The sequence below is a fragment of the Pteropus alecto genome, unplaced genomic scaffold (assembly GCF_000325575.1).
Source record: "Pteropus alecto unplaced genomic scaffold, ASM32557v1 scaffold79, whole genome shotgun sequence".
In the NCBI taxonomy this organism is placed as follows: domain Eukaryota; kingdom Metazoa; phylum Chordata; class Mammalia; order Chiroptera; family Pteropodidae; genus Pteropus; species Pteropus alecto.
In genome coordinates, this window is record NW_006494612.1 from 19,301,028 (window position 1) to 19,317,151 (window position 16,124).

The window sequence follows — 16,124 nt, forward strand, 5'->3', positions numbered from 1 at the left end:
GTGTTGATAGCATACTTTTTTCTTTTGAAAGTAATGATATTGGTGATTACTTGTATAGTTTAAAGAAATTATACTGATGAGGATTCTAGGACTTTAAAAGATTTATGCAACTTGCTAAGTATCAGGCCGTTGGTAAGAGTTCAACCAGGATATAAACCCACATGTATTTCCTCCTCATAATCTTTGACCGCCTCCCAAATTTATTCTGTAAATATTGGATTCATTTAGTCTGCTAACATTTACTGAGCACCTTCCCTGTGTACCTTTCTAAGTCTCAGTTCCCTCTTCTCTAAAATGGCAGAAACAATATTTAACTTTCAAGATTGAAAGCTAAGTAAGAAAATGATGTATCTAAAACACCTAACATGCTATCTAGCATATGTTGGGAGGCAATGAGGGTAATGAGATGATCACTGGTGTTAGAGTCACACTTAGGTTTGTGCTGTGTACCATTTTCTAACTGTATTATATAGACATAGTACATCATTTCTCTGAGCCCCAGGTTCTTTATTCATAAATATGGACAAAAATACAATTATGACATTGGGTTCATTGATACTTAAACAAGATATCGGTCAAGCCCCCATTATTATGCACAGAACATAGTAGATATTCAGTACATAATAATTGTTATGATGTGACAGTTCTAGGCTAAGCAACAAGGATATAAAGATAGATAAATGATCATTGACTTCAAAGTGTGAAAGGGAGACCATATTATAATAGTGCAGTAGAAGTGTGCATAAGGAACACTGGTAGGACTAAGGAAGATATGAATTCTCATCTTAACATTTAGTATATTTTTGATGAATGGCTGCAGCAGTATCAGATTCTGTCAGTTATTTCTCTTGTTTGATGTGGGATTGAAATGTTTGGAGAAAATATCTCTTTCCTAGGTGGTCCACTCAATAATTGGGCCACTGAATGATTTTGTTGTCTTTTTAGAAATTGAGTAAAAATTATTAGGCTTCTCAAATTAAGTACTTTGTAGAATTTCCACAAGACAAAAGCTAAAAAAAGTTTTGAGTCATTATCTTATGCTTTGAGCAAAATGAAATAGAAAAAAGCGACATAACAGCAATAAGATCTTTATCTTTGGTGACTAAGCCAAAGTAACTTTCATTAAAGTAGAGTTAAATGGATATCTTCATATGTAAAAAAAAGAGGTTAGGAAAAAAATATTATTTTAAGAGATTTTAAGATAAAAGTCTTGTTTTGAAGAAATTTTGAATTTTATTTTTTTAGTGAAGCATAACATATATAACTCTGGTAAAAAATATAGTAAAACAAAAATATTGAGAACAATCTTTAAGGTAGTATCAGGACAATGTTTCTGATATGATTCCACTATTCTAAAACTAGCTTATATAATTATATGTTTTCTCTTAATCCATCACCTTATCTGTATAGCCAAGACGTAGTAATAAGGAGAAATAGCCAGCTAAAACATTTATTTGACTTAGTTGACAAATCTTTGATAGTTCATGAATCTCCAAACTTTAGGATTTTATTATTGCCAGCATTACGTATATAAATGAATGCAGCCTGGTACCCAGAAAACAAAATGACCATATTGAAGGTGGGGAAAAAATAACAACAACTGCAGCCTTCTTCATGAGTAACACTTAAAACTGTTAAACACATTAAAATCCCATTTAACAAGTAGCAGAACCTAATGAACACTGGGACTGCTCAGTGAATACTAATGTGGAATATTGCTAGGAAAAAAATGTTTGTGTGTTAAAATTTCTCTTAGCTCAAAATGGTGACATAGATTAAGGAAAAGAACATCTGTTGTTCAAAAGACAAATGAAATTTGGCAGTTCATTGAAAATATTTTTGTTTTTGTTTGGTTATATTTTAAATTGTTTCTTAAAAAGTACTTAATTACTCATTTTTCTATTTTGTAATTTCCCAATACTTTCTTTATAATTTGCATATCAATTTTATATTGAAAATCCTGGGACTATATCTATATGAAATTGACCAGTCTACTGTTTAGTAAATTGTAATAGTCTTTCATATGATAATCAACTAATATAGCACTCATGAAATCATTTAATTCTGAAATTAAAGTGATAAGAAATATAAATTCATCATATGATAATCCATTAATTGCAGGCAATTAGGTATCAAGACATTTAGATGATTTCTGGCCTTTAGCCTTGAGTCTGAAAAATAAGACATTTTAAATATTTTTTTTTTGTATATTAAACAAGTAATTTGTCTTCTACTTATCTGATTTTATTCATCTAAAATATAGATACTAAGCTTTAGTGTATTGCTTGTCATGGACTTTGTTACTAATTGTTTATAATATAACTACATTCTATTCATCTATCCACTTGTTTATCATTTATGTATTAATGTATGTATGTATTTAGCCTTGTGTCCATCCATTCATCCATTCATGTATCGATCCTTTTTCCTATTCAACAAAAAAATGCATTGAGCATGTATTAAGATGATTAGGCTATGTATACAGATGACACAACAGGATCTCTGTTCTCAAAGAATAGGTCATCAACTCATGTCAACATAAACAAGAACTATCCTTAGTTTGATAACTCTTCCAAACCTTATGTTGTGTTAAGAAAAATTGACAGACACAGAACTTCCACTCCTACATATATACCCCAAAGAATTAAAAACAGCTTCTCAAAAAATACATGTACACAAGTTCTTACAGCAGTTCTACTTACAATAGCCACAAAAAAAAGAAACAAACATCCATCAATAGATGAATAGATAACCAAAATGTGGCATATTCATAAAATAGACTATTGCTCAGCGATAAAAATAAATGAAATATTGATACATGTTACAACATGAATGAACCTTGAAAAATTATTCTAACAGAGAGGAACCAAACACAAAAGATAATTTATTATATGATTTTATTCTCATGAAATATCCAGAATAGGTAAATCCATGGAGATAGAAAGCAGACTTGTGCTCACCAGGAGTTGGGAGGAGTGTAATAGGGAGTGACTGCTTAATAGGTAACGAGGTTTGCTTTTGGGCCAAAAAAAAAATATTTGGAACTAGATAGAGATGGTGGTTGCAAAACATTGTGAATGTACTAAATGACATTTTAAAGTAGTGAGTTTTATATTATGTGATTTCACCACAAAAAAAAAAACAAAAAAACAAACAAAAAAAACATGTACAAGGTTATTTGGTGGAAAAAAAAAAAAAGACCAGCTAGAGATTTCCTAAAACTCTCTGTGTGACTGTGTGAACACTGTAAAATAGTGATTTTTAACGCTTATCAGTTTAGGACCTTCTGCCAGGTTGTTTAAACTGTACCCCGAGAGAAGAAAGCATGCAAAAATTAGGGTTTAATGAGTTTATCCGTAGCTAAAGATAATCTGCTTGTCTTTAGAGGGTGCCGGCTATAATTAGCACCTGATGATCCCATCCAAATGCCTATTTTCTGAAATTTCAAGTTGCTTCCTTTTCTACTTTTTCCTGATTATGTATGAATTCATACATATTCCAAAGTACTATCAAAGGTCTAGGATTGGTAAAACGGGTAAAAACAATAAAGATTTTAGAAACTTGTTGCTGAAAGGTTAAAGCTTTGCTAACGTTTATCATATTTGAAGATACATTTAATGGATTTATTAGCTTCGTTCTCTGGCTTGATTACAGCGTACATTCCCCAAAGTGGCAAGCTCTTTGGTAATTGTGAATTGTCAATCAATAAAAATCTACCACCACTCTTAAGAATAAAATAAAAATGCATGTCCTAGGAAGAGTCAGTTGCATCTTCCTTAAGTTAAAGGATGGCATATGTTATGGAAGTCTATCAATCATTAAAACAACAATAATTATCATTATGCATTAATAGTATTCATTTAATTTTGTGCTCTTAAGTTTAAAATATATTTTTATTCTTTAAAATGACAAAAAGCTGGTTTTGGGGATATGAATAGTATTTCTTGTACTGTTCATGTAGTCATTTTTTTCTTTCAATGGTCAATGAGAATATGTTAATAAAATGCCTACTATTTAATAATCACCCACATGTGTTATATCTTATCAAGAACTTTATATTCATTATTTAATTTAATCCTTTAATCAAGCTCATAATAAGTGGATTTTTAAATTATCCTCATTACATAGATGACAATATTGAGGCCTAGCGAGATTAAGTAATTTCTCCTTGGCTACAGGATTGGTAAATATCAGAGACAAGATATGAATCCTGGTCTATTTAACTCCTGAGTTTGTGTTCTTAACAATTAAGTTTTAAAAATTCCTTTTGTTAAAAAAATGGGAAAAAGCTGCTAAGACACCAGTAACATTTATTTAAATTGCAAATGTATATTGTTTACATAATTTTTGGAAGGAAATACATACACACACATAATATACATATACTGTACACCAATTATGTAATAGCATTTTTCAATTTAGCCGAACCAACTTTTTCCAAAAATAATGAGTGATACCAAATCACTTGCTAAGATCAGCAGACTGTACAGAAGTACCAATAAAGTGAAACCCATAGATACAGAGAACAATGAATTTAATTTAGACCCAAAACAAATTAAGAAAATAGTTCTAATTACTTTAACTGAGCATTTGAAAGTGTTTCACATTTACCTACCAATGTGCAGATTTATTTCTGAGAAAAAGAAACCAAAATAACTCTTCCATGTTTTCTCTTTCTATCTTTCCTTCCTCCCTTCCTTATCTCTTCCTCTCTCCCTTCTTTTCTCCCACCCTTTCCTCCTTTCCTTCTTTCTTCCTTTCCCTTTCTTCTCTTTCTCTTCTATCTTTCAATTTAATGACTCACACTGAATATTTATTTTTACTATTTCTCCACTTTGAATCCTCTGCCTATAGTCTTTTCCTACTTTATTCCTATTTTCTCCCCTGCTTTTCTAGTTTAAATGTTAAATCACTGATATGAATGCTTTCTATTTTAAAATTCTTTTCAACCATGTGACTTTAAACTTTCAAAAAAATAAAATAAAATAAAACAGCCAAAAAACAAGGAATGAACAAGAATGTTTTCATGTCTTTTCAGCATTCTATGGGGGTAGTTATTATAAGCTCTTTTAACTTGGCAGACTTTTACCTAATATAATAAATGACCAGAGCTTCAAGTTATGGATATTCATTAGCCTTCTTTCTTAACACAGACAATTTGCTTATATATACATCATCGTTACTATACTGTTCCTCAAGCCATATAATACCTAAGGGCTTGTGTACTTATTTGCCATCTCTTTTTTCCTTCTGTCCCAGGCTGAGCTCTGTTGGCCTTGAATCTGCTGTCCCCTATCCTACTGATGGAAGCTTTGCAACAGCTGTGGAAGTTTGTCAATGTCCACCAGGGTATACTGGCTCCTCTTGTGAAGTAAGTTTACAAGAATATATCCTCAGTGCATTCCAAGTTCCTTCATCATTGCTTTTAATAAATTGTTCTAAAAACAGTCTGTTTTTTTTTTTTCTATCAAAGTTTAGACAAACAAATGATAGTGTATTACTAAAAGAAGGAACTTTAATGTATGCCAAAAAGTCATGGCCTTTAAATAGACCTTTTAAAATGGCTTTCAAAATGTTGTCTTGAAATTATGTTTTTTTGAGATATTCTGCCTTACTGTAGCTGAAAATGTGATGTTTTTGTAAGTGTTTGTTCCCTATTTAATCAGTCTGAAAAATAAGTTAGATTATAGTGGAGTAATATTTCAAAATATTTCCCCTTTATTTACTCCTCAATACTTACAAAAAATTTATCCCTTTTTTTTTCTTTTCTTCATATGTTAATCCCCTACACTATACTCTTTCTCTACTTATTCCCAAGAATACAGCCAAATCACAATCATCTGAAGGACACAATCTTTAAAATGTAAAGAACATAGTATATGGAAGAAATACCTACGGGTCACTGATTTGTTTAACATCTAGTTTCAGATATTTATTGTTGTCTCAATAGTCTAGATTCATAATACTATTAATGTTTCCTAATACCACAGTGTGTCATTTTAAGATAATATGTTTATTTACTTTTATGCATTTTCTTTAGGTACTTTGAAAATTGGTTTTACTTGAAACCTGGTCAAAAATGTAAACACCATTTTTCTGGTAGAAGGCATGACTTGCGGATAAATAGGAGTTTAAATTCTTTAAAAATGGTGCCTTAAAGGAATCATTTGAGTGTACCAAGATGTTCCACTTCAGCACACTACCCCATTATGCCATTTATAGAAATACTCTAGGCATTGCTTTGTCAGTTCTCTTGTACTTTAAAATAAGGTATGCTTCAAGAGGATACGCAGGGTTTAGAGTCAAATTTGTAACAAAATGTGTTTAAAAAAAAAAAAAAACCTGCGCTCAGATTTACCTATCTAGAAATAAAACAAATTCATTGGAGTATTTGCTTTTCTGAAATTCTTATAAAGAAGAGAAAAACAATTGTGGAAATAAATTAGCTCTGAGAACCTAAGTTTGATTTTACATATTAAATGCATGCTGTATTTGCTGAAACATATTTTTTTATTAAGAGCTTAGCAGTTTTTATTTCAAACCAGAAAGCTTTCCTTGAACTTTAAGTTTTTATTTCAAATGGAATAATAAATACCTTGATTGTATTCTTGCTTTAATACTTATTCCCACGTTAGTTATTCTCAGTACCTTTCATCATCTTTTATATAAGTTCCATATGCCCACTGAATATAAAATTATCTGAATATTAGAGTTGTTTAATTGGCTATACCTTTTGTTTCTTCTTTCCTTTCTTCAAAAATATTTATTGCAAATCTTTGGTAAATTATGCACTAGATACTGAGGATATTATCAGAAGATTACATCATAATCTCTGTTCTTAAAGACTTAACAATATGTTTAGGGAGAAAGAATAAATACCTATGAAAAATTGGATCACAGCACTATATAATTAAGAGACCAGTAAGTGGCACAGAACGTAAGTGCAATAATCATTCAAAGAGGTTAGCAATTCCAATAGAGAGAGATGGCAAAGAAAGTATCTTGAAGTGAAAATAAAAACCTCAAATTGGATGCTAAATAATGGTAACAATTTTCCAGAAGTATGCGAGTATAGAAGAGTCAGAACAAAGAAGAAGAGGAGGGATAATAAAAGCTTCCAGTGCCTGTCTCACAATAATTATTTGAAAAAGTTATTATTTAATAAATAAAATAATTTAGTTGAATCAGGAGACAATGAATTCTGGAACTTTAGAGTTTCTCCTCATTTTTTCTACTCTCAAGCAATTTCTTCTTTTATCAAAAATTCCTATCCCTAGACTCGCTACTATCCATTCCTATCCTTTCCTGATTTCATTTGCTTTTTTACTGTAGTCATAAGGCCAGGGCACTTAAGCTTTATTATCACTAATATCTATAGACCCTTGAAGAGCTCAGTAAAGTCCAACTATTAATGTCCTAATTCTAGGTTTTCAAAACTAGATCAAAGAACTCCATTATAAAATTATTCTCTTTTATTTCATTTGGGGCCAGAGTGTTTATTTAGAATCACTTTTCTCATCTCTACTTGACTTATAAATTCCTCTATGGTTCATCTTTCAAATATTTTCTGTTTTTAATATCACCATAATTTATTTCACATGACAGGTGGGATGGGTGAGAAAGTGAAAGCAAAGTAGGATACTGAAAAAAAAGTATTTTAATTCTGATCTGTTTCCTCCTTTATATGTGGAAATATTAACTACCTCATAGAAGTCTTTATACTTTCATTTAGCTAACAGATATTGATGACCATCTATTTTGAGACAATCAAGACCCAAGACATGGATGGTAATGTGTGAACAATACAGATACTGTCCTTGCCCTCAAGGACAGTACATTTAGTGGAATGCTAGACAGTATGCCAGTAACCAATTTTTTTTTTAAATGTGATAAATGCCATAAAAAAAATAGGCAGAGTGTCTCAATAGTGGTATTGAGAATGGGTGTAGGAAGATTAGAGGGGAAGCACTACATTATAAACCATTGTCAGGAAAGACTCTCTGAGATGGTAACATCTAAACTGAGTTTAGGATCACCTATGTAAAAGGACCTGATGAGGAAGTAGGATAGAGCTTGAGGTCTGCAAGGACCTGAAAGGAGGCAAATATGACTGGAATTTAGTAAGCAAAAGGAAGAGTGGCATGAGGTGTGATTGGAGGAGCCAGATCACTCAGAGCTTTGCTTATGTGATAAGAATTTGAGATTTATTCTAAGTGCAATGGAAAATTATTAGAAGGCTTTAAGCTAGGTGTGCCATGATTGAGTTATATTTTTCGAAAGTTATTTTAACAGTGTGAAGAACATATTGTAGAGGTCAAGAACAGTAAGAAGAAGAATGGTTAATGTGCTATTTTGGCAGAACACAGCGATAATCACAGTTTGTGTTAGGATGACGGCAGGGGAAGTAGAAAAACATGTGTTTATTCTATATATACTTTGATAGTAGAACCAGGAGGACTTACTAATAGATGACACGCCAAAGAAGAATTGAAAGAAATAAAGCATTTAAGAATGAGTCAGATTACTAGCTTGAACAATTGGATATAATACCATTTACAGAGCTGGGAAAGAGCTGGTGGTGGAGGTGGCGGGGCAGCAGCAGGAAGGATCAACAGGCCCTTTCAGAAATATTAGTTTTGAAAAACTTGTAAAGTGTAGATATCAATGTACAGTTAGAATATGCAGCTCCTGAACTCAGAATATCTGTCTGGTTTAGAGATATATATTTGAAAGGCATTATCAGCTATGTGACTGCATAAAATTACCTAGGAGAGAGTGTGATCAAAAAAGAGAAAAGTAACCTAGTCCCCAGGAGCTCCTGACAATGAGAAGTAGGGTCAAAGAGGAGATAGCAAAGAGATAGGACAGGAACTTGGGGACTGAGGTATCATGAAAACTAAAGAAGAGCGTACTGAGGGCGAAAAGAATCAACTAAACCAGTGTTGATAAGTCACATAACATGCAATTGTAGAACTGTCCACTGGATTTGGCTACCTGAAATTTTGTGACATGGACAAGAGCAGTTTTGATTGAGTGGTGGTGACACAAGAGAGGTTTGGATAGAATGAAGAGTAGAAGAGAAGTGAGGAAGCAAGGCTTTTTAAAATAATTTTACTAAGAAGAAAAGCAGGTAGGTAACTGGAAAGTTATGGGATATTAAGGAAATAATTTTGTCATTTTTGTTATATCTGTTAGTTATTGATGGAGATAGTAGATCATATTTTTGAGCTGATAGTATTGATCTAATAGAAAAGAAACCTGTGCAGAGAGGTAATATTGCTAAGACAATAGAGAATGGGATACAGATTACAAGTGGAGTGATATTAGGAACACTGCATGGCCACCCACATTATTTCAGAAGGGAATATGGCAAGTGGAGATAAATACTTGTGGTTCTGAACTTGATAGCGGAAAGATAGCTTCCTAAGGCTTCAGTTGTCTTTGTGACTAGTGAGATGAAATCATTGGCCAAGAGAGGTACAGAGTTGGGAAGTTTGAGAAAGAGGATGTGGTATAAGCAGCACATTTGCAGAGTATAAAAATAAAGCATATTAATGTCAATCCTGTGAATATTTGTCCTGAAAAGAGAAAATCAGTTCTCTCTCTATTATCAACACTTTTAATTTCTATCCCCTTCTGGATATGTAGCTTCACCAGTTTTTAGAAATATACATTACAAAAGAAAATCTTTTCTATAATGAATCTAAGTGGCAAAATTTTAATGGGGAGAAGTTATTAGGAAGGAATAGAGAATTAATCCTTTTTTTTGTACTGCCCAAATTAAGAGGAAAGTTGATTTTACTTCCCTTTCAAATATGAAGTATTGGTACATCTTTTTTTTTTTATGTGTTTATTATCAATGTTCAAACTTAAGAGTCCTCATATCCTGAGGCAGAAGGAACATTTTTAACAACACACAAGTCTATATAGTTTATTACTTCAGTGATTTTTCTCGTTTTCATTTTCAACTGGGTGAAAAAAAGACCTTTTCATGATATATTATGTTGTAGTTAACCATCCAGAAATATGGTAAATAACTCACAAAATGCAATTATAACTTGAGGGGGGTCATAATAGAGGGCAGCAACATTTGCACCCCTTGTTTTGCATCCAATCTAGCTTGTAGTAATTCTCACAGAAGGAAAACTTAATTGAGGGTAATAGTGGACTTGGACTAGGAGCTGGCATTGATACACAGATACTCTAAGACCCAAATATTCTTTTTAATCAGAAGTCTGTTTTTATGTGATAAAGTGTTTCATACTTTACAAAAGGAATGATGAAAATGATTAATATGAGTTCTAGTAGAATAATACCACAAAACAAAATATCAAGAGAATATATGGTAAATAAATCATAAACTATTTTTTGCAAACTTGAGAAAGCATAATAGGATGAAGGAAATTCAGAATGAAAGATATGAATTATACGTGTGTAGAAGTCAGCTATGTATGTGATCAAATGTAAGAGTGGGACGCTATCTTTCTTCCAAATGATTGCAAAGATTTTCTGAAAGTGATGGTTTTAAAGGCAGTTTATATGTGAGAAAGGTAGCATATTGAGAGAATCAACATTCCTTAGGATGCCATTTGGTGCTAGAATAGGCTAAGGTTTTCTTAAGAATCCTTTTATGTCAGCTGCTTTTTTCAGTACTTTTCTTTCCAATTTTCCTGTCTGTACCTTTTACTTTGAGACTGTCACATTTCAATTCTTTATATCTCTACTTTATTTTACCATTTCAGAAGAAACACCAAGCTAATGCTCCCTCTAATCTCATTCCTGCCAAAAACGCTAAGGTCAGTATGAAGGCTGTCCTCCCCCTCCGCCCCCCACGCATCTCGAGGAAGCGTTCTGTAGCAATGTTTCAGTAATGTCAAAGTTTGGACAAGCACATTTGCCGAGTTTGCTACGTAAACATTTTTCTTTATCTAAAAAAAGACAAAAAAGCAAACTTTTAAAGATACCTCTGAGACTGACTTGAAACCTCACCTTTTTTTCAGTCATGTTGGCCTAGGCACAGACGAGTTAACGGCACTATTTTTGGTGGCATCTGTGAACCCTGTCAATGCTTTGGTCATGCGGAATCCTGTGATGACATCACTGGAGAATGCCTGGTAAGTACTTTCTTCTTTGGGGATGCTGACTGACAAGGCTGAAATCAGCTCAACAGGCCCCGAAATTCAATTATTACCTGTGAGAACTTAAACACTTGAGTCAACAAGTGATTTGACACAGATCTTTATATCTGAGTTGGAAGTTGAAAATGCCCTTTCATATGGGCTCTCCCTCAATAACAGATATTCCGAGGTGTTTATTCATATTAGTCTATGAATTGAATTAGGATCAGATGCATTAAAATAAAATATAACTAATGACTGAGATATAGGTCTACCACGAATATATATGGTTTCAATTTCCTCCATAAATCTACCAAAAATACTTCTCCAACAGAAAACGGTTTTATCTTCGTAATAGGAAAGTAAAATATAACTTTGTAATAGACATAATTCAGTTTTTTCACATTGAAGACAGCATACTGCATTTTTTTAATTTTAAAATTTCAACATTTAACTAAATACAAAGTATCATATGTAGATTCAAAAGTAATAAGTATATTCAGTACATATTCACCAGAGCTGCTTACTCGTACTTTTAAGTCTACACTTTAACCAGAAAATAAAAAAGCTCTACAGAGGGCAAAGCCCTCTCTATCCTGCTAAGGAGCCTTGGATTGGAGAATTACACTGAATAGGCCATTCTGATTAACTCAAGGGCATGTTAGTTTTATATTGTCTGACACGGCATGAAGCTTGAAACAACACTTCTCATTTCATTAGTCTTGCAGAAACACAATTTGAAATGGTGCCAATTTAGGAAGATATCATACTCTTATTTCTCTGTAGCGTTTAAGGCAGACTCTGTTCTCTGTATTTCTTAACGTTCCCTCTTTCTCTTGTTCATCCCCTGTACCTTTTCTTCTACATAAAAGCTTCTGGGAAAAATCCAAAATGAAAATTCGGCGCTTTTGTTTTAATGTAATTTGGCATTTAGATTTATTGATGCTCTTTCTGTTTTCTCTCTATAAGATTTTACGTATTTGCTTTGCAGTATAAAGCATGATATCCTTAATTTGTAGATTTTTCTAATGGCATTTTTATTAATATAAAAATGAAGTAATTTTGACTTTAATTAGACCATAAGTCTTTTAAAATGTATGTTGGGAAAAATATTGGATTACCTTTAAAAACTTTATAAACATGCGATAGGAAATATTCAGACCAAAACTGACATGGGTTTGCTTTACTTAAACCTTAAAAGACAAAAATAAATGTATTACAATGACAGACTTATGATGGTCACAATAGTAACATTTCATGTTAAACTCATTAGTATTAAATAAGATCATGCTTTTGGCCCTTTTGGCTTTGTAACGTTTCTAAAAATGAAAGCCCTTTATTTAGAATAAAACAGTTTCATTCAGCATAATTTTGAGAGGGAGAAGGAAGGGAGCAATGATTATTTGACACTTTCTACTAACGAAACCTAGCTTATTGACTATTTCATAGACAGGGAGATAGGATGCTACCTTACATTACAGAGGGAATCTTAGGGAAACAATAGAGATTTTGATGATAGAGGCAGAAGCTGGTGTTTTGGGAGGTTTCCATTGTGGCTGATAAATAGGCAATCATGTAAGATATTTTCTGGAGACTTTCAACTGCCTTTTATCTGAAATAGTATTGATAGATAAGTGCTGATGTTCCATTTTGAACACATTGATTCCGATAAGGTCCACAAAGAGAAAAATAATTGAACATTATATACCAAGAGCATTCTTGCTATTCAGTTGACCAACACTTTAGCTTCTTTTTTATTATTTATGTTTTTCCCTTGTATTAATCAGATGATTTATGAAATTTACAGATAAACTGCTTTTTAGTTTGCCTGGCTTTGAAATCTGATTAGACATGAACTAAAATATATTTTGGATATCAGATCACAACCTAGACCTCTGTTATAGGTGGACCTATATGAAAAAGTCATTTTAACTCAAAGTGCATTTGAAGTGATCCAGGAAACATCCAAAGCCACATAGGAAGATTGTATACTTGCTCCTTTTCGTTGTTCTTGTGATATGTGATGTGAACAGATATTTGAAGAGAACTATTGTAGTAGGACACCTGTAAAAATAACCAACACATCAAAGTAAACCTTTCATCTTTTGATTTGGATTTTTATTATATCATTGTCTAATGTTGGTTTATAGTTTCAATTGTAAAAACACTCAAGTTTTAAGATTAATTTATTATTTCTATTAAATGAAATAAGACATTAGGGAATGTAAGAAGCCTCTACATGTTTCTTTTAAATCAGTAGTCAAAGAAAAACAGGGTCTCTGGGTTTTACAAGGTTTTCAGTTAAGTTTTAGAAACACCATTTCCAACCAGCTTAAGACATAATCAGCATTATAATCTTATTTTTTAAAACCCCTAAGTCTTTAAAGATATAATTTTGATTGTGTCATTATGACAGTAGGCAAAGAACATTTCAAGGAACATGTAATTTTTTAGTAATAGCCAACTTTAGCTAGACTTGAAAACTGAAAGGAACTAATGTGAAGATGAAATCAAAGAGAAAAACCTTTCTTCAAATTGATCCATGCTTTGTGCATTCTATCCAAATATGCTATTTAAACAACTGTTGATAGTGAAGTTAACCTCTATGCTATCTTTGAAAAAGGGTTACTAGATAAATTTGGGACAGAATTTAAAATACCTTAAAGAAAAACCTATTTTCAAGTATCCCTAGATACTAAAGAATTACCTATTCACTTGTGATTGATGAAACTGTTGAGATTTCAGAGCCTAAAAACTTCATAAATCTTGGGCTTTAGCTTCCTCAGTTTACAGAACGTGTGAAGTTCAGAGAGTTAAGTGATTGGATTTTAAATTAATATCTTCTACTCAATAAAGAATCTGTCTCACTCCACCAAGGAATTTAATAAGTTATGCTCAAAAGTATTTATTTGTGTATTTTTTATTAAATCCACTTACTAAATGTAATTAAAATTGAGCTTCTTTAAAATATACTGAAAATATACTTTAAAATATACTGAAATAAATAGTAATTCAGAACTTTCATTATATTAGGTAGGCTATCCCAATGGTCATCAAATTAATAATAAAATTTTACTTTAGCTTAAAATTAATTTATATTTTAGTCATTTTCTCTACATATTTGGTTCTGATCATAATAACAAGGTATTTGTACCCTTAAACTCTGATGAATTCTTTTCAACATGAGAAAAAAATTACAGTTTCATATGCTTATAAAATTAAAAATGTATTTCAGTCATAATGAATTCATATTGTATGATATTTAACAGGCACTAGATAAGTTTTATTGTACCACTGGAGACTGAAAAAGTTATGTCTGCATGATGCCAAAACATCATACAAATATTTCTAATTGTGCAATTGGTAACTTTACAGACAATTCCATTGCTTGATTAACTGGACTGTTCACCTTTAAACTAGTCTAGATGAGTTTTGTGAACACAGCCTGAATTGATGGATATACTTTAATTAACATGAAGAAATCAAGACATAGATTATTATTTTTTTATTTTTGAAAAGGACATGGGTCTAATAAATACTAATTGACAGAAAAATGTGTTTCAGTTTAAAAAAATAAAAGTGTAAGGGAAATTGTATGTCTCTTGTGATTTCAATTTATATTAGTATACATTTAAAATTTTTAAGTATTCCTATTGTTTAATTATGAGTCAAACAAGCCCCTCGTAGTTGTAATAATACATTAGTGCCTCATCCAAATCATCAGAGTCCACTGAGGTCCAAATTAATCTCTAAGGGAAGAGGGCTATAGTCTCAGAGGATTTGTGTGATTATTCACAGTTCTCCTTAAATCAAGTTTTAAGCTGAACAATTGATTTTTACCTAGAATCAGTTACAGTTTTCATTGAGCATATTTTATTAGAGCTCTATGACTATACATACATACACATATACACACAGTCACGTGTACTTCCTTAAAAATAACTAAAACTAAAGAAAAAAGGAAATAAGATTTCCATTATGAAGCAAATTATAATGAATTTCAGTCATCTTTTTGTAAGCATGCATCTGCTGAAACTAGCATGTAGTTTGTAAGCTAGATATTAAATTAACTTTCAGTGCTATTTCCCAGCTGTAAAATTGACCGTTTAATGTGGAAAATTATTCTTTTTAGCGGGAAACAGACTAATGAATCTGAAGACCTATTTTAGGTTTTTATGTTGTTGCTTGAGACCAAAATAACAAACTCTAATGTGCATTTCTTTCTTAGAACTGTAGGGACCATACAGGTGGCCCATATTGCAATAAATGTCTTCCTGGTTTCTATGGAGATCCTACTAAAGGAACCTCTGAAGACTGTCAGCCCTGTGCCTGTCCACTCAATATCGCATCCAATAAGTGAGTAACAAACTTACCTCTCTAACGAGTTGGGCATCCAGTTCTATAAGTGCATTTTCGAGATAGAGTGTACCCTTTCTCTTGTCACACATAAATAAATAATAAGTATATGCATTAATTTCTCAGAAGGTAATATGAGTTTTTCTAAATAGAAAATAAAGTTATGACTATTTATTCTGCAGAATTTTTAATATTTTAGCTGTATTTTTGGTGATTTAATATCGAAGAGCCAGAATTCAAATAGCATTTCTAAACTAGCATTTCTAAACTAAAGAACAGACATATTTTATACACACATATAATCATGAACACACACACATATTTTCACACTGTGATAAAAAGACCATTAACATAAATGCTGCTCCTTTGGGTCCCAGCTTCACACTATTTGCTTTTAAATCTTGGGCAAGTCACAAACCCCTCAAAATGGTAAAATGAGATCAATCTACTGGACCTTTAAGCACCAGTTCTATCCCTTAGTTATCATAGGGTTTACCCGATTATCATATAATGTCATATTATATATGTTTATCTTATCAAAAGTTATAGTGGTATTATAATAAATTATATGACTATTGAAATATGGGTGATAATTAGCATCTTATTCGACATAAACTAGATCTAGGAAAAGTTTGACAAACTGCACACAAT

At 31.9% G+C, this 16,124-nt stretch overlaps 1 protein-coding gene across 2 annotated transcripts in view; it reads left to right on the forward strand.

Annotated features, from left to right (window-relative positions):
* The window catches only part of LAMA2 (laminin subunit alpha 2), a 493,622-nt gene that overhangs the window by 277,762 nt on the left and 199,736 nt on the right, over positions 1-16,124 (forward strand). For both annotated transcript variants that reach the window (XM_006926157.1, XM_006926158.1), the window contains exons 15-17: positions 5,260-5,371; positions 11,001-11,114; positions 15,346-15,473. In XM_006926157.1, coding sequence (XP_006926219.1) covers positions 5,260-5,371; positions 11,001-11,114; positions 15,346-15,473 — 354 coding nt within the window. The remainder of the gene's footprint in view (positions 1-5,259; positions 5,372-11,000; positions 11,115-15,345; positions 15,474-16,124) is intronic.